At 50.5% G+C, this 19,470-nt stretch overlaps 1 protein-coding gene across 1 annotated transcript in view; it reads right to left on the bottom strand.

Annotated features, from left to right (window-relative positions):
* LOC131212262 (polypyrimidine tract-binding protein 2) overlaps positions 1-19,470 on the bottom strand; it is a 131,445-nt gene that overhangs the window by 17,053 nt on the left and 94,922 nt on the right. Inside the window, exons 2-6 of the mRNA XM_058206055.1 lie at positions 8,889-9,015; positions 3,127-3,389; positions 2,729-3,037; positions 2,371-2,656; positions 2,055-2,254 (exon numbers count right to left, since the gene is read on the bottom strand). Of these exons, the coding sequence (XP_058062038.1) occupies positions 2,055-2,254; positions 2,371-2,656; positions 2,729-3,037; positions 3,127-3,389; positions 8,889-9,015 (1,185 nt within the window). The remainder of the gene's footprint in view (positions 1-2,054; positions 2,255-2,370; positions 2,657-2,728; positions 3,038-3,126; positions 3,390-8,888; positions 9,016-19,470) is intronic.

Genomic DNA, 19,470 nt, shown 5'->3' with positions numbered 1-19,470 from the left:
TCTTGCTAGCGTGCGGTTTTCGATGCTGCAGTATTGTTGCCGTGCCGGCTACAGTCGGAAGAGCCCCGAACCACCATTCAGGACGTGGAAAAAATCAACGCAAACGTCTTCAATCTGTTGCTCGAAGCCACTGATGATGAAGTGGGCTCTCGGAAAGGGAAACGGCTCTTTCCGGTCATCGCAGGACAAACGGGCTTAGCACCGTTGCTATTCCGGGGCCAGGTCGTGCAAATCTGCACACGGTCGAAGTTTTGCACAGCAAACCAGGGCAACCGGCTCCGACTTGAGTTACATCACCAAATACCAAAAGCATTCAACAACCGCGGACTGGCGCTGGCGAGTAGCAATTTCAAATGTAAATGATGCCGCCAGATGATTAATTAAAGAACCGTCATCCGTAGGATTGTCTGAAGCTCGGCCTTTGCGACCAGGTCCTCAACCGGGGCACAGTTGCACATTAAGTGCATTTGTAATAAAATGTTCTTTTTTGTAATACATCAGCCCAGTTATGATACATTTGTTACCATCAATAGCCAATTCAGAGCCCTAGATCTATCAGCCCTATTAGATTTCCGTTAGCACGCTCTGCTGGGCTAGTAATTACAGCGCTAACGAAGAAAAATAAACTAGCTTCGTAACTGATCCGCCGTTGTCTTCGGCTGAATCTCGATCCGATTGTTAGTGAAAACACAGGGGGCTTCTACGTCCACATGGAGGCGCCTGGTTGCCTGAGCAGAGCAGGAAGGTCGGGCACGAAACGATAATTAATTCCATTCAGTCGGACTGTTTCTCAACCACTCATAGCTGAGCTCGTAGGATGACTCGGATGAAGGCTCTTAAATCAGCTTTTCCCGATCCGATTGGCTATCCGGGCAACGGGAAAGTGAAATTGTTGACCCATTCCTAGCTCGTGGCCATTGATGCCGAATGGAAGAGGTGTGCCATCGGTCTCTCGCTTCATACGGCACTTGAGGTGCGGACAGGCGGAAGAGAAAAGGGATCCTTTGTAGAAAATGTCGGAGAAACGAAAAGCCGGAAAGATGAAACTAATAACGTGGAACGAGAGAAAAAAAATGAGAAAACAAGAGTAAAAAGTGGAATGCACAGAACTGAGCACACTAGAGCGCTAGGGAGAAGCTGGAATCCCACGCTAAAGGCTTCCAGGAGGTGGTCCAACAGGCGTACATCGTAGCATAGCAGCGGGGAGCGCAGGAAAAGAAGGAACGCATAGACAGGGTTGACCGGAGCACAAATAGCAGCAACGCAACATCGACCGGACAGTGGACAGTGGATGGGTGCCATAGCAATGATAATTAATGTGCAATCTGCATACAGATGAAATCTGACAATGGTTTGCGTTTGTTTGTTGGAGAAACCAATAAAGAACGGCGTTGCAAAGAAAATACTAATCGCTTCCAATGAAATTGTAAGTAATGAATAGCGAAACAAAGAGCGTTATACCCCAAAAACCGACCCAAAATCATACAACTATGAACAAAAGCCCCCCCTTTAAAGCAATTGATGATTATCTCAAAGAAAAGCTTACAACCTAAAGAATGTGCGCAATCAAACAAGAAGACCCAACACCAGCAAAAAGAAAATAGCTACATCCAGAACCCAAAACAAGAAAGAGTACCAGGAATTGATGTTGTGAATAAGCAAATAAAATTCAGAGTGTGAAAAGGAACAAATCAAGCAGACATTTAGAGAGAGAGAAACAAAACCGATAGAGAGTTGATGGAATTGATGAACTGAGGGCAGGACCACAGACAGGAAATGGTGGGCACAATTTTGAAGTAAACATTTGACAGAGAGAGAGAGAGAGCGAGAGAGCTTTAGTTGACCAAAGACAACATGTAATCGATAGATAAACACACAGATAGGCTTCAAGAGATAGGGACCTATGCATAGAGAGTCTAGAAAGATAGAGAAAGAGAGAGAGGATAGTGAGTATAGTGAGTCAGATAGACAGAGAGACAGAGAGAGAGAGAGAGACAGGATGCAGGTAGTAGGTTGCGGCATATAGTATATCTGGCTGGTCTGGGCTGAGTTACCTCGTCGTTGAGATTCGACACGAGCAGCACGTTCGACAGTCCGCGCACGTTGGCCGGGTTCGGCGTGCCGAGTCCTCCGTTCGACGCGAGCGCAAACGCGTTCAGGCTGGGCAGGGCGCCCCCGTAGGCGCTGGCGAGGGCCGGCGTTCCGATGCCGAGTCCGAACGGCGGTATAACGCCGGGCGTCGCTAGGCCGTTCACTAGAAAGTAGGGAGATTTGTCTAATTTGACTATTACACAGAAGTTGCACGCTATTTGACAACATCGAAAACATCGACACACGAATGTTTCTGGAGCCATCAAAGGTGAGCTTTACCTAGTCGATCGCGGCCCATTTGCGGCCGTTGACCGGCCGCAAGGAGCAGCAGGTCGCTGGCGGACACGAGCCCGCCGGCACTGGCAATAACGTCACTACCTGGTTCTCCCGACGGCAGCGACGGGTTCGTGTAGTCCCGCGACTTGTCGTTGTTGTACTTCACGTTCAGCGCCGTCAGCTTGCTGTTGTCGATGCGCAGCGTGCAGCAGCCGTTGTAGATGTTCTGCCCGTCCAGCGACTGCTTCGCGTTCTGCGCCGTCTGTGCGTCCGGGTACTGTATGAGAGCCTGCGATGAGAAGGACCCCGGGAACCGGTGGTTAGGTCGGTTAGGTAGAGAGCACTGGTTCACACTTCTTACCTGGAACGAGTTGTTCTTAGTGAAGGTGACAATCTTCAGCACTTTGCCGAACCGTTGGAATATCTGATGCAGCACGTCAAGCGAGACCGGATAGAGCAGTGACTCGACGATCACCCTTAGCACGGTGTTGGGGGCACCGCCGCCACCACCGCCACCACCGCCGCCGCTGCTCTGTGTCGTGGTGGTGCTGTTAGAGTTGTTGGTGGCCGAATTCTGCGAGTTGCTGTTGGTGTGGTCGATCGAGAGCGGTAGTGGCGATCCGGTCGGTGATTGCGTCAGATCCTGTGCCTGCAGCGCATTCGTGACATTCTGTTTGGGGACGAAAAATGGACACAGTAAACCTGATGGACTCGCAAGGCGAAATCCGCACCGCAGGCGCAGCCACTCACCGCTATTGCGTGGTTCTGGTCGATCTTCAGTTCCCGATGGTTGGAGTACTGCACGTAGACCGTTCGGCCACGCACGAACGGTGGGTTGGTGTGGAACACGCTGATCATCGCCGAGGCCGCCGTCTCGTCCGCCATCTCGATGAACGCCTGGTTCTTGCCCTTCAGCACCAGAACGTTGGTGACGCGCCCGAACGGCAGGCCCAGGTGCATAATGTCCACCTCGCTCGATTCATTCGGGATGTTGCGGATGTGCACCACGCGCGATGTTTTCGCTGAAAAAGGAAAGCAACCGGATTAATGCCGAGCGTGCAAGCAAACATAAAACAATCAAATTTCGCGTCGTGCGCCTCAGCATCACTGGGGGACTTTAGGACAAAATTATGATCCATAATAGGCTGGCCACTCCAGCACGACCGTCCACCCCATAAAGAGTGGTAATACTTTTTACAACGCTCCATAAAAATATTCCCCCCCGGTTGTCGGCATTCCGACGTTGGAGCGGCTTTCGCTTCGGGGTTGGAATTGGCCCAGCGAAAGCATAATCATTCCCATTAGCATAAAGTGTGATTCGGAGAGCATTCCGATCTTATTACAGCGTTTCGAACATTTCTCGAATTATTGAACGCCATCCGATACACCCGGGTAACGGTAATGAAGCTGGACCGAAGCAAGGGGTGTATTGTCGGGAACATCCTGGTAGTCAGCTTGTGCCGCGACTAAATGATCAATAATTTAATTGATTTTAAATTACGACAATTAGCGAGCGTTTGTCCGGAGCACGGATTGTTGATGGTTTTGCCGAGTTTTAGATCGGGCTTGGAAAATGGTCGGAGGAAATATAATCGTCCTATTTTGGGATACGCAGGAAGTCCGCACTAATCCTTCGCGGAGTACCGATTTTTGGGGGGAAAGAAATGGCGTTATCCTTCCGCGTTTTACGATTCGGTTATGATTCGTAACCGGAAGAAACACCGGTTAGTAGCATAAAATCATCATTTGAATGGCCCAAAAAAGTGTGTCCTTAAACTGCGAACCGAACATAATGGGATATTATGCTTTCACCTGCTTCATGATGACAGAATGCAGTCAATATACATGTACATTAATATACTTTGCACGTCAACTTCTTCGTCGTAACACAAGACACGGGATCGGTACACCGAGGATAGTGGCCTCCAGAGCCTCCAGCCTTTAGTGATGACTTCCCCACCCTGCCAGCCCCGACTGAATAGAGATGGATGTAGTAGATTATTTTTAATGATGTCCTGTGGCCACACATTTCGGGCCGACCCAAACGGTGAAGCGAATCCCGGTGACGACGGGCCCTTTGATTAGATATCATAAGTCATTTGGGATTTCTTTTGGCCGCGGGCGTCGGACGAAAGGATCACCCCCCAAAGAGGCACCGAAAATGTCCTTCGTTGGGTGGTCGGTCGGCGCTCGGTAAGAAAAATGATTCATCGAAGCACGGGCGCCACGTGTGTAACCGGAAACGGTAGAAGCCGACGAGCCGACGGTGGTGATGGACGCGTTTTGAAGATTATTCAATTTATCGCCAGAGGCCCCGAGGGCCCGGTGGCGGTAAAAAGGGTTTCTCGAGAAGGCACAAAAGAAAAGAAAACCAAATTTGTTTCGACTGTCGCCCTGCTGGACCCTACCCGGCTTGATGATATTACCGAAGGTGAAGGTGCCAAGCTTATAGCAAATCTTATAAAAAGGGGTGACATTGTACTCAACATCACGATGGGGTCCTGTTGATGGGAACTCACATTAGGGTGCTGTACCCATCCTAGGTCGTGTTATCAACGCAGAACGATTATGTGAAATGGGTAATCAGCGATTGCAGAGACGTCATTTAATCAGCAGCAATTTCGACTAATGCCACACACCACTGCATGTCACCAAATTACACAAAAAATATCCTTTACCACAGCTATAGTACGGGCAGCATTGAATTGCCAGATTTCACACATGCCCCGGTCCTCATTTCATTATGATGCAAACATTACACACGCAATTGACGCCAAATGCGACAGCAACAAACAGGAAGGTGTGATGGATGTCCGGCCGTCATCGCTATCGATTGCCCGCTACCATTAGCGATGCCCATTATGCGCCGGCATTGGGTAACTGCTAAATAATGACGTGTAACATATTTTACCTACTCACATACACCAGGAGGTCATGGCGCCCGAAATGAGCCGTCCACGAATTAACGAGGAAGTAATGAAATGGACCCGAGCTGATTGGGAAACAAGTTTCACCCAAAGCCTACCGGAGAACTCTCCACCCCGATCGTGGCCGTATCGTCCCTAAATCAAATACTCGTGCGTAATGAGCGATGGCATCCGATGATTAGCCCGAAGCCCTCCTCCAGTCTCGCCTGCCTGCCTGCCTGTGGTTTGATGAAGTTATTATTGATTTGCGCCCTGAAGCGGCCCGTGACACCTCCGCCGACAGGCTCACTTCAACGCTCGATCGAGCGTAAAAATCGAAGCGAAGAGACCATAAAATCATGAGACCAAAACTCACAAATACACACACTTTTGTGATTAGCCCACTTATGGTGGGGTGAAATTTCAGCCACGAACTCTCGCTCCCGAACCGCTCCTGGTCAGAAACTCGAGAACGTGGCTAGCACCCAGGACCGCAACTTAACTCCACGCGGAGCGGTGCCGTCGTGCAGTAATCAATTAACGGGATGGGCAGGGAGCAACACTTTTTCGGAAAAGTTCTCCGAAGTACCCGGCACAGAGGACCACTATCCGGGAATCACTAGCACGAGACATCCGTCTTGGGGTGAAAACTGAAAGTGAATAATATTGATTTCCCATTGCCCGGTGGACCGACTTCGGAGGATCGACTCGGATGGACGGACACAGCAGCCGTAACAGGTTCTCGACCAAAAAACGAGAAGGCGCCATGGAGCAAGAAGAACAGAAGTCAGAGACAGGACCGAATCCAGTGGAAAGCAAACACCGAGCCACAGGTCGGGGCCACTCAGTCAGATCGAACTTGACGGCGATTTCTTGCCCCGTTTGGGGCGGGTACCGGGGATAGACGTGACGTAATGAATGATTTCAGCTCGTTTCTCAGCTCCGTCTATAGGTCCACGTGTAACCGAGTGGCCGTGTGGTCCACGAAAGCCGCTGAGCAAAATGGAGATAAATGTGATTCGTTGGCGCGCGTTTTTCGTGTGAGGCGAGCAGCCGGCAGCAACCCGGAACCGGAACCGGAAGTGTGCCTGCACGTCGTGCACCGTCGTTTTCTGTCTTCCCGTCTTCCGGGAATCGAAGGAAAAGTTCGATGATTTATAATAAATATTAGCGATGAGTGAAAAGTTGTGGCCATAAGAAAATTGGGGAAAAAACCGGGGAGAAGAAAACTTTCCCAACTCGTCCCAGGGGGCCCTCATGGAAATGAAGGAGCTTTTCTTTTTCTCTATCTCTCATTATTTTAATGCGTTTTTAAGTTAACGGCACTCGCGGCGCCATTGCTCAATCTTGTTAAGTGTCTACACGGTAATGGGGTTTCTGGGGACCAGCGACTAGCGACTTATTACGCACGCGAATTCCCATACATCGCCCGCGGGCTCCCAGTGCGCCTGAAAGTTAGGCAACACGCAGTACATGGTGATCGAAGCCGCCCCTCGAGTGGCGAAAGTTTGCGCTATAAAATCCGTTCAAAATGCAACAAATTGGTGTGGTAAATTTTATGATCGGCGGGCGATCGGAACAGCGCTCAGTGGCGGAGCGAGGCGGCTCGTGGTGACACTAATCGAAGCGGAAGTCAGCGCACACAAACCCACGGCCACAGCGGTAGTGTGATGAGGCGTGTCAGTGTTGTGCACGCCTGGATGTGCTAATTAACTGTCACTAAGCGTTACGCGGGGCAGAGGGCCCAATCGCAAATCGCTCCCCAATCGGCTTCAGGGTAAGCGGTACGCGTGCGGCCATGTTATCGTTTAATTAATATAATTTATTAAAATGATTACTTCAACTCGCCTGTGGTGGGTGGTGGCCCCAGTCCCATGAGTACACCTCTAATCCCACATGTACGGGGTAATTCGGTGTGAAATGTCCCCGCGGCGGGCTGGGACTTTTTTCGATTTGTGTGCGTTTGCGTGTGAGGGATTTGTCAGGAGCTCGGAAACCCAATTTGTCGGCTTCGTGAATATTTCAATTGTGAAATAAATTAACTTTTGAAAAACCACCCCCTCGAATCGATCACGGTGGTTGGCTTCGCTTCCGGTTCCCATACGGGGCCACTACTCGAATGTCCTTGTCTTATGTCCTGTGTTTTTCCCCGATTAAGGGACCGATTTGAAGGTACTCTTTTCTTAATTGAATGGGGTGCGATGTGGAACAACACAGACGGATGACGCCGGGACCTCGCCAGAGGACCTCACCTCAACGCCGGGCGAATAAATATTGATGAGCCCTGAAGTGAAATTAGCACAATCATAAACGCAGCGACCGTGGGAAGCAAAGTTTTGATTTATTTGTCTACAACACCGCCGCTGTAAGTGGGCCACAGGACCGGGGTCTGACTAGTCTGACGCCGGAACTGGAACTGGTTCCTGTCGAAGGGGCCGTCTATGAATAAAACATCATTTACCATCTTCTAACTCCACCCGGCCCGGAAGGGCCTGCGGGGAACCGCCGGGGTGACGGCACCGGGCTTTAAAGGTAAAAGTTTTATCTTCCCCGTTCAGCGGCCCGAACAATGCGGCCTGCCTGTGGATGGCCTTCCACTTCGACGCACCCGACCGGGCCAACACAGGAAACCCCTTTTTCCCTGCAGGATGTGGGCCGGCGTGGGCTCTATGGCCGGCCAACTTTTCTTGGCCCCTTTCCCCCCCAGACCGGCCGATCTACGGTGAGCCTGGAACTGGAAATTAAATGATAACAGCTTGCTAAAGACGGCTGTACGCCAGAGGGTTGACATTATCTGATGCTTCGTCTTCCGTCGTCCCTTCGACAACTGTCGACCACAAAGTCTGCCGGCGGCGATACACACATAGCGCGCGTGTGTATGTGTGCGCGCGTGCGGGCAGAGGTTTGTAGTTTGGCCCGAGTGCCTCAGGACATGGTGTGGTGGCGTGGTAAACGGGCTTTCCCAGGCTACCTTCCCCGAGACTAACGGCAAGGTTACGTATGGCCCAGGGAATCCTCCGATCAGCGCACGGATCATTACCACGCCCTCTGTGCAGAACCCCCCCCAGCGGCAACAACGACGACGACGGCGGATAAAGACAAAGATTATCATCTTCAAATAGAATCTTAATGTTTGTCTCTTTGACCGGGTGTTCCGGTTTGCATACCTTGCAGGCGCCGCAAATGGCTAACCATCGCTGTCGACGCCGCGAGCAGACAGCGACCGACCCCAGGGCTTATCGCTTCATTTTTTACCTCTCTCTCTCTCTCTCTCTCGCGCTCTCACCTATTGTTTGTCTATCATCAAGAAACGAGTGGCGGACATCAAAGGACACTTAGCTGCCACGGGCAGGGCACCGAAGTTTGTGTTAAATTTTCCTCATTTTCCACCTCAACGAGCAACCTTCAGGGGCCTTGGGAAGGGGGCCAACGGACGCATCGCAACGGTCCTATTTAATTATCTCCCCTGGTGCCGTGGGGCCAATCGGTCTGTACTTTTCTATTGCGAGCTCAAACAAAACCGTGCATAGAACACGGCGCAGAGTCCCCAACCGGGGCACCGGCGCCAGTGAGTGAAATGTGCGGCACCACGACGGCGAAAGTATGTACACTTACTGATTCCCATACCGATCACTGTGTTGGTGCTGTCCAGCTTGGCTTTCTTGGTGGCGAGATCCTGGTTGTTGTTGTCCGATGCTGGCGCCATAACAGCTGCTTGGCTCAGTAGTTCGTCGCTTCCTCGCTGTCGGGAGAGAGAAAATGGGGAAAATGTAAATTAAAACGGTGGTCAAAACCGCGGGCGGCCCAAACCGAAATCCTTTTCCCAACGCGCCCCGGTGAGCAATAACCGGACAAGCAAGGACATAACTCACCACCTGGGAGACCATTACGCGACACAATTATCGCACGTCGGACGAGAACTGGAAAAGCGGCTCATGCACGCTCTCATTTTTTTTTCCCTTCCGCTGTCAGATAATTCAATCAACGCACCAACGGACTAACGGTGGCACACTGACCACACCCCGCGCCCAGGCCCAGCGGGATCCGTTCGGTGGGAAATGGAAAATTATCGTCCTTTTTCTGGTCGGCGATCGAAAGAAAAGCCCGCTGGGGCTGGGGACGTAGAAAAATCTCATTTCGAACGTAATGTAAACAAAAGACAATTTATGCTCGGTGGCTGGTCTGCGAAAGCTGGGAGAAAACCGAAAAAAAACGGATCCAACCAAATTCCCGCATACCGAAAAGGAAATCGAAAAAATTTTCACATTAAAACGGGTGATCAACACAGCGACTGCACGGAGAAAGAGAGATGGAAAGTGGTCAACAAAATGGAACGGCACCACGCGATAATGTCCTTGTGGTGGGCCGCACCACACCGGGCGGCCACCTGCGTTTTTGGGATGCTCCAGTTTATGATTCATTGGCGCAACCCCCGAGGAAGTGCCACCGCTTTGTGGGGCCCCGTTTTACGGGTTTTACGGTCGTACAAACAAAAAAAAAAGCTACAAGTACCGAACCAAAACGATCTAACACTAAAATACGTCACGAAAAGCTGGCACACCCCTCGCGATTAATGTGTAACCCCGCTCGCCATGGGCGTTGATTGGACTGCAAACGTTGAAATTTTACGCAATTGAAACCATCAACGTGAGTGGGTCCCACTCGAGGCCCTCTTGAACTTCGGCTACATTACCGATTTCGGGCCCCGGCCCGTCCAGCTCGGCTATTATCGGTCGCTATGTGGCTTTTTTGCGGGGCTGCTGCATTGAAGCAACCCTCGATTGCTCTAGAGTGGCTTTAGGGGCATCACGAACTCGAACGAAGCATTTCAATCGATCAGTTGTGAAACGTTCCAGTTTCCGCAGGAATTTTTGGTTCACCAAAGTGTCCGTATCTTGGTAAGGAAACTTGGTTAAATATTGCATTATAATGGGAAACATCGTTTAGTGTACAAGCGACTCAGTAATTTGGGATGAAATTTGTGCTTTTGATCCCTCTTGTGGTCAAAGATTTACCTAGCTGTAGAAATACTTGCCGATTCTACCATATCACGGTTTGAAATGATTCGGAAAATACTCACTACACACAAACGGTCGATGCTTGGGAGCAACATTAATTAGGCTTAAACATACCAAAAATAATTGATCGTAGGATGATCTAAAAAATGACTGAAGACTATCCGATATGGGCAATTGCCAATATTCTATAACGCAAATGAGCTGGTACTAATTCTACGTAGTAAAAGGATAAAGTTAACTATAGTATATTACCTAGTGTAAAAGTCGATCAAATAAAACAGTGGTCGACAGAATCTACATTAGGGTGTTTTTGTTCCTCTTCTATTCTTCACCTGCTCGACCACAACCAAGGCATAGCGGCTGCAGAACATAAGTAAAACTTGTGAATTAAAAGCAAAAATGAGAAATTTAATACAAATAATAATTTCGAAATAAATTTCCATAAATTTCAGTTTCTCAAATCGTTTCCTGTGTTGCTTGAACTCAGAATCGACCACTCTCTAGTATTTCATGTTAGATCCAAACGACCATCTGCTCGTTGCATCTTCTTCTCCGTTTTTGTAGAGAGATTTTTCTCACCGCCCAGAAATCTCATCTCAAACGTGGCTTTAATGCGGACTTGCGGACTTGGTGTCACCGAGGGCAAAGACTGTGGCACCTTTAATGCGGTAGGTGTAACCATCAGCGCCATACCGCCATCAAGAAGCTGAAGCAGGGCCCGTTTTTTTGGGGAGCTTTGGATTGTCTCGCCATCCCACTAACGCCGGCGAAGTGAAACGTAAACGAACTTAATCCGTCACGGACGTCCACCCCCCCGGGGGAGGGCCGAAGCCGAAGCATCTCTGTCGCGCGGGTGACAGCTGTTTTCCCACAAGTCAGGCAGCCCGAAAGGGCCGCCCGTCATAAGAAGCCATCACACTTCCGGGAGTTCTTTATTGCCCACATATCGGAAGATGGTGCTGCCCTGCCGAAGACGCTGTGTAAGGAAACAAAAAGCAAACGAGAGAGAACCCAAGAATCCGCCAAGAACTCCGCTGGAATACGTATCGTTCGAAGCCCGGGCAAAACATTACATCGGTACTTAAGGTGTCGCCGGACCATTTGCTGACAGATGGCCGTACACGTCGTTGCCGGCAATGACAATCCTTTTCTGTTTTCGGTTCACCGAATTGTGTGTTCCATACCATCCGAAAGTCGCCAGCCAGAGGAAGTTGACTGTAAATATGTGCAGTCTCCGTCCAGGTCTGAGGTCTGCTCCGCAACTCCGCCATTTGTCACACATCATTCCGGGAGGTCACGCCCGACTGGCTTTGAACTTTACCCCATCGTGAAGGCTGTCAGTGCATCCCTCGACGACTCCACGGGCTGTCAGCTTCACGCAAACCGCGCTTGCCGCCTGCCAATTCCATTCTTGGACCGAGACGGGCGTTGACGGGGCAGCCAGAGTGCCGTCACCTATTTGTCTATCTCGAGAAGGCGCGACCGACCGAAGCATCCTTATCGTTGGTCCAATATTTACCAAGACCCACCACCGCCGGGTGGTGGACGGGCGTCGAAGGAATTAATCGTGTAACGGGTGGGCAAAGGATTAAAGTGTCTGCTGTGGCTGCTTAGCTGCTTAGTGCTGCTTGTAAACGCTCAGGGGCGTAAGCCGTCAAAGACGGCCCACGGGCCTTCATCGGTGGCCGTTTTGCTGACACGGGCCCAAAAGCAGGCAAATGTTGGCCCCGTTTCCACGTCAGCCCCGTAGAGTCTTCCCCGTAAGCCGAAAGGCTAACAACGGCCCCGAACCTTACACCAGAGGGTTTTGGTGGTGTTTTAGTGCGGAAGTGTTAGAATTATGAAGACGACGTCGTTAAGGGTTGCGAAACACATCAATAATAATTTGTGGTGCCCGATCCGTGCTCGCAGTTACATCGATCACGGGATTTCTCCGGGACCGGAGCCTACAGCTAGATGAATTGGCATGTTAATTGATTTTAAGTAGCCTGACTTGGGCACGTTCTTTTAAAGGCGTTCACAGTCCAAGGCAATCGACATCAGCGGGCCGGAATTCCGGTAGAGCGTTTGGAACGCATTAACCAATTCCCGGAAAGTTCCCCGTGATTCCCGGAAAATCCTAATCGGCCCTCAAAAATGGACCTACTTTCACACAACTTGAGCGTCGGTCCCGAACGTTCCCACCGCCGCAGGATTACGGGTTCTTTAGACAGGCTGCTCAGGAGCAAGGAGCATCGGTTGGCAACGGTGACGGCACATGGGCACTTCTCGAACTTGTCAATTCAACAACGCAACTTTTCTGCAGAAGTCTACCGAGCGTCCCCTATAATTCCCAGGTTGATATGGCGACCAGCATTATCCATTTACATAACCGACCGGGGGCGCTCCCTAAATACGGTACACACTCAGAGAACACTTAAAGCTTATCCCACCCTGGAAGACGCCAAAGAAGGTTGGCCCGCGTAAGTAGACACACTTTGGACACGGAACGGTCCGTAATCGTTCAGGGATCTGAGCTGAGGATTTTTTGGTTTCTTTGAACTTTGCGCGCGTCTTTTGTTTTTAAACACAGCGTTCATAAGACGAAGCCAATTTGGAAGAGGTTTCTTTTTCAATATGCTCATCTTGCACTCAGGTCACTGCTTGGGACAAATATCGTACGCATCATAAAAACCGCCCTTTCGGCATGCAATTCCTGAGTGGCTTACATGACAGGCCCATTCGGTCCATTGTTCCGTTGATGTCGCTTCGGTTTAACGAGTAACGAGGTGTCAACGGGCATCGCCCAGGTGTCAATGCTCATCGCCCCGTCAGTTATGCTTTCAATGTTCCGAACCCCGGCTCCGTATTGTTGCTTCCTCCGTCTGTTTTTGTTATGGAAATGTTTGCGTGCGAAGCGACGATAATCGTGCGCCACCGGAACACATGCTGGGCCGTTTTTATATGCTCTGCATGTCTGCGGTGCCCAAAGTGCCCTACCGCGGTGCTGACCTTCACCGGTCACCGTGAACGTTTGTACAAAAAATGAACAATAAAATTAACAACTTTTATAAACTCTTTCACTCGAGCACTGGTCACCTTTTACTAGTTACTAACCCACTTGCGCGATGCTTTCGAAACGCGTCCCTGGCGCATAGGGGCACCACTTCTGTTTGCTTCCCGCGCACTATAAACACCCACCGCAACACCACTCCGGGGGCAATCATGGGGGCCGCTCTTTATCACGCCCAGTCAGCTTTGCGGTGGTGGGGTTTGCAACAAGAAAAAGGCCAATGATAAATGTTGTAATCACGATCGAGCAGCATATTTGAAAACAGTGGCCCGGCCCAACATGTTGATGTTTAAAGTAGGAATGTTAAGCGCAAAAGGCACTCCCGCCCCAGTGCCGACTCTCGCTCCCTGGCACCCTCGCTGCTGGAGTACTTTCGCCGTTCGCTTCCCAACCCAATCCGGGCCCGATTTATGCTGATGCGCCCGACCGTACCGCGGGCGCGCAACATGGGAGATTACAAATTTTAGACCCACAGCGAGCGGGCTTTTCTCATCAACACCTGCCGCCAACCCCGAGGGTCCCTGCTCGTCCAGGTGAACACACGCACGCACATGGAGACAGAGGGAGAGGCAGAGAGAGCGCCTCGTGTGGCGGCGCGCGGTTCGCATGATGATGGCAATAACATAAAAGCAAATACGGTCCACCCTGCGGCCGATCCGCCAACCAATCCTCTGCCCGGACGGTTTGAAAAGCAGCCACACCGTCACCTACACCATCACAAAGAGACACCCAACACACACCCACACACACAATGACAAGCCACCAGAGGACCGCCAGGACTCATTCAACCCCTTTTTGTGACGCGCGTTCGGCGGCGGGCAACTGGAAACCCGACGTCGTGTACCGCCACGGGGCATCTAAATAGAGAACAAATTCGCCGAGCATGCTGAGTGGCCCGTCAGGCAGCCGACATGGGCCGTGCGGTGGTGGGTGGTGGACACACACAAAAACATACAAAGTCATGCGAAAAACGGAAGAAGGACGCAGGACGAGCGCGCGCGCGGCATGACACATTTTGACAGAAGGCGCCCGCCGATACGCTCTACGGGTATTGTTTGAATTCATCTGCTCGCCGTGCTCGCCATGTTTGGCCACCGAGACGAAGGGCACCACCACCCCCCAGCATCGGGGGTAGGTGTATGATTCATGGTTTTAAGGATCCGTCGGATGGTGAAGCGAGTTCAACCGTGAAATGGCATAAAATGCACCAAAGAATGTAAGGCTGCTGGCGGCGGCGGCGGGACATTGTGCAAAAGGATGTATGGAAAATTACAACGTTTAGAGTTCAGTCGTCGGCGTCACGTCTGTGTGTGGGTGTGTGGGGCGTATGACGGATGGACACACAATGGACCGGTGTGTGAAAGGGAAATCGATTGAAATTCGACATTTGTGGAGCACTCGAGACTGCGGATTATTGATTTTAAAGAGTGTGCCGGACCCTCTCCCCGGGTCCCGTGGGCCGTTGGCTGTGCTCTGGCAGCATAAGCATACGCGCACGTACACGCTTATTGAATACCGAGTAGCGAGAGTGCTACGTTTACTCGCCCGGGGGAAAGGTAAAACAAAACTTAATGAAATCACCTTTGATCCCTTTGGCTCGGTCGGAACCCGGTTGGGGTTGTAACTATCACGTGCACTTTACGCCCAGGACGGGTGCTTGCTTCGGAGCACGCAACATTCCGGGAGCCATCGGGCTGGGGGCAAGAGCGAAACGAGATGCTTCTTAAGCTCAGCCCGTGAGCTTAAGAATTCCCGCTTTTTGGTCGGTTATGGTTTGGCGAAACGTTGCTTCGAACGTTACGACAGTTGTTTGATTTCACGCTGGTTGCCGTTGGTTCATGGAGTATTTTTAACGACGAGTACGTAGTATTAAAATAGAAGTACATAAGTTAAAAAGGAGTTTATGGCGTCGGGATGTGAGAGTGGGCAATACTTGGGCCCAACGATACATTCCCGAGTGTTCAGCACCTTTATCTGAGTAAGGATGGGAGTTGTAGAAAGCCATCCAAAGTCCAACCAAAGGTAAGAACGATGACTAGGGAGGATGTATGTATAGTGCAATTGTAACAATTGAAGAGTTGGTTCAACCTATATGAACCTTGGCCGTTCAATAATAACAGCGGTGTTTTTGACAAACGGTCTGCCAGTGAGTTGTGTAACCGATCGAGACAGTTGATTGACATATTACAAACAGACCATAAGTGCTTGTTCCATAAAATCCATAAAGTCTATAAAATACAGAGTGGGGCATCTAATGTTTGGAATTTAAACTACCAATAACTTGACTTTAAAAACGTCAAACTTCATTCTGAAAATTATAAACATTTAGTAAAAACGTAAACATTTACGAAATGGGCCGCTATACGCTGGCAGAAAATTGGAATATACTAAAAACTTATTTCCAAAGTGGTGAGTCTTCAACTAAAACTGCAACAAATTTGGAAAGCACATTCCACTTAAGCTCAATTCCACCTCGATCGTTATGTTCGGAATTTCGGAATTGTCGTGCTCGGAATATCCACGCGTCGTGCAAGAGAAGCCAATGCACCCACAACGAGTGACTGCTTGGGCTGGCGGCATCAACGGCCCATTTTTCTTCAATCAACGGCCAAATTCTGATTGGTTCTTCGGTAAAATTGATTCGGTGAGCTTGGACGACATTTGGTGTCTACAGGACAAATCGATTAATCAGCAGGTGTTGATCAGATTGACCTCCACGAAGCTGCGATTTGGCACCATTAGACTATTATCTTTGTGGATCGGTGAAACATAACTGTTACGCGAATAAAGCAGCAACCAAGGATCCCAGACAGTCGAAAATGTACTTAAAAATTGGGTCGACCGAATGGGTTACTGCTAAGCGAGCCGTGGTGTTTGTTTTTCATAAATAAATGCCATGAATCAACCTATCAAAAAAATGTTGAAGCGTCGAGTATTTAGCCTTTTTTAATTTTTTTAGCCATTGAATATTTCGCTATCGTTTTATTTAGCTTATGGTCTACGTTGAAAAATGTTTTTGGTCATACTCTATACAAATAACCTTTTTTTTCAATTCTGATGTTGAATTACACTTAGCCACAGCAACACGTTTTGGTTTCGCGAAATAATTTGACATCATCATAAGTCTACAAAAAGTCTTAGCTCTGCAGTGGTCTGTGGCATTTTTAAGGTAGCCACTTAACTAACAATAATAACCCGGATCAACGTCGATGACGGCAGTTTCTCGGTAAAAATATTCAGCCCAAATTGTGCGACTTTAAGACATGGTCCACTTCCTTCTTCGCTTCGAGTGTCTCTCTGACGGTTTCAAACGCCGGTAAAACAAAGAACTAAGGCACACACAAACACACATGTGCTTTAACTGGCAGGACGAAAGTGGGACGATAATTTTGCACTCGACAGCGAGAAATTAACACTGTCTTGTGCGCGCGACCAGGCCGGCTGGTCCGGGAGTTGGTCAGGTGGCCCCCTACTGGCTGGCTGGCTGGCTGGCTGGATGGGTCTGGCTGAATTCTGTGCTAACATCGCACACATCCGTTCTCTGCCCACCATGCACGGCTCTCAAGTATCGCATTTCCAGGGGCACCTCAAGAGTGGTGCAGCAACAGTGAATGAAACACTTGAACGAACCCTCGTCCGACGACGTCCCGGACGTTGTCGCTAGACCCAACCACACCACGCTGCCTGGTGCTTGGCCCTCATTAACCGTTGTTTTGAACGAGCTTAACATTTCAGAGCGCCACGGCCGAGGCAGCGTCGCGGTGCTTTCGTCTTGCTGGGCAACCGACAGCAGCCCAGGTTCCGGTGTTTGGCTACAATGTTTCAATTCAATGGGCCCTACGGCGAAGGATGTGGACGCATACTGCGACATCAACTTGACCGATGCATAGTTGCAGCTACACCTTCCGTGTGCGAGCTGCACCTTATTTAGCCCGCGCCGGTTCATCAAATGTCAGTAAGTGTGCAATATTCCGTGGTTTCAACTGTGGTCCTTTTCGCGTAAATAAAATTCCAAAACATTCGCGCCAACAATGCTGAACCCCAAAACGAGACACGGCGGCCGGAAGGGGAACAGACAGACAAGTTGCGGGCTGCGCCGGCAAGGTATGCAGCACGCAGTGCACCACACATCAGCCAGCGCAGAACGGTCGAACACGGTCCGCTGGTTCCGTGTCCGTGATGCGGCTGCGGCCCGCGTTGTAGCCAACTGCTGACATAATCGGGAATCAGATTACACAAAGCTGTCGCCATTTTTTTTGCTCCTCTGGCGAAACTGGTTTGTCATGGTCCTGTGCCACCGTCCGGAAAAATCCGTGGCCGTCCATGCGGGTGGTGTTTATGAAAATCTATTTCCATCATGAATCGTGGGGTTTCCAGGTTTTTGCGTAAACCGTGGGTAAGCTTTGAGCCAAAAATAAAAGGGGCAAAAAAAGACCGGTTGCCGGTACGCTAATAAATTATTTTAGCCTTAGGGTTCATGAATTACACAACGTTACAGACAGCAACAGAGCTAAGGAGGGTGAACTGGCGAGCATCCTTTGGCGTGGCTCAAAACCGAATAGCAAATGAAGGACCTGTGCCCACCTTGTTTTGCCCGCGAGCTACGGCATCAATAACTGTCGAATGGAAAGGTCTCCAACCCGGTCCTCTAAGCATTGTATCATCTGCTCCCTTATTAGAGGAAAAAACCGTGTTCTTCATCAAAAGGACCCCAAAAAAGAAGCGGCCGCTTCGTCTCGTCTCGGCTCTAATTGCGAAAGACCAACCGTGCGGTGGCTTAAAGAACGCTTCGAGTGCAGGGTCCCCCGGCCACCTGACGTCCCACACTCACCTTCCACGTACATATATATTTACTGTAAATCTAACGAGCGGCTGACGATGATTATTAAAGCCGCGGAAAAGCACCTTAAGCACCGGGCGCCTCCATCATCCTCCCGGAGTGGAAAAACTGCGCCCCGCTCGCGCCGACTAATGACATATGCGTGTCATTTCACTCGTTTCGCTGTTCCCCGGACACGTGGCGTAAACAAACAGTGGCGCTCCGGATTTGTTCGCCACGAGTACGGCGTCGCAACAACGAGAAGCCCGATCCGACGGAGGCATATCTCGCCGACTGCAGCCACCAGCGACAACTTCGAAGGCGCGCCAAGAAGTTGGGCGCGAGAAATTACATGGCGCGCAAATTGCGTGAGGTTTTTCGGGTGCCGACGCCGGTGGGTGGCTGGCCGCTTTATGGAAAACCCTCATTACTTTTCACCCGCCGAGCCCCTCCCGGCGAAGTATCTTTTTCTTTTCGCTTCCACCACTCGTTTTGGGGTTCGTGGGAGAGCTGGCTGCTGGGCCCGTAATCTTTTTCCACCCGCCAGGCCCAGGACAACCCGAGGGGCGGCTGGAGGCTGGTGGGGGAAATTAAACAGGCATTAAAATAATTGAATCGGCTGCGGAAGTGAAGTGTCCCGAGTCTCGGGATGCCACGCGAAAAGTGGCTCGACTTCTTCGACCGAAATTGGGGGGTCGGGTGCTTCCGACCAGCATTGACTGATGATGTTGCCATTCGTTTTTTGTTGTTGTTACTGCTCGCTGTCTCTTTCACACACACCGTTTCAGGCTTCCATCTCGCTAGTTCCTCCGCATGAGGGCGAAGGATCATTTATAAAGTCCTTGCCCTTGTGCCCAGGGCCGCGCGTGTCTGCTGTGCCCGTGATAATGACGATGTCATTGAGCTTATTTTTCATCTCAGCGATCCCGGCGGGCGGGTGGACGGTTAGGCGGGCCGACGGGACGGGAAGCTTTTAAAGCTAGCAAACAGCCATTACGACCACCAGTGTGGCAGCGTGAGGTGGCACATTGAACGAATGACGCTTTTTTTCTGTTTTCCTTGCTTTTTCCGAGTCGAGTCGAACCAAATCACTCGAAACACGAGCGCAACAGGAGCGCAACTCCCGCAAGAAGGACTCGCTCCCCTGCCCGCCTGGATGACTGATAATGATGTCGAATTAAACGATTCGGGCCGGGCCTGCGGTCCACAGTCCGAATGGCACTCGTCGACTTTGTGAGAATCGTGAAAATCGAGGATTCTCCTCCGGTTGGACCAAGATTTTCATGTGGCCGGCAGAGGGCGCAAGAA

The sequence above is a fragment of the Anopheles bellator genome, chromosome 2, assembly GCF_943735745.2.
Source record: "Anopheles bellator chromosome 2, idAnoBellAS_SP24_06.2, whole genome shotgun sequence".
Taxonomy (NCBI): domain Eukaryota; kingdom Metazoa; phylum Arthropoda; class Insecta; order Diptera; family Culicidae; genus Anopheles; species Anopheles bellator.
Note: the sequence above shows the minus strand (reverse complement) of the source record. Positions and strands in the feature narration are given on the sequence as shown.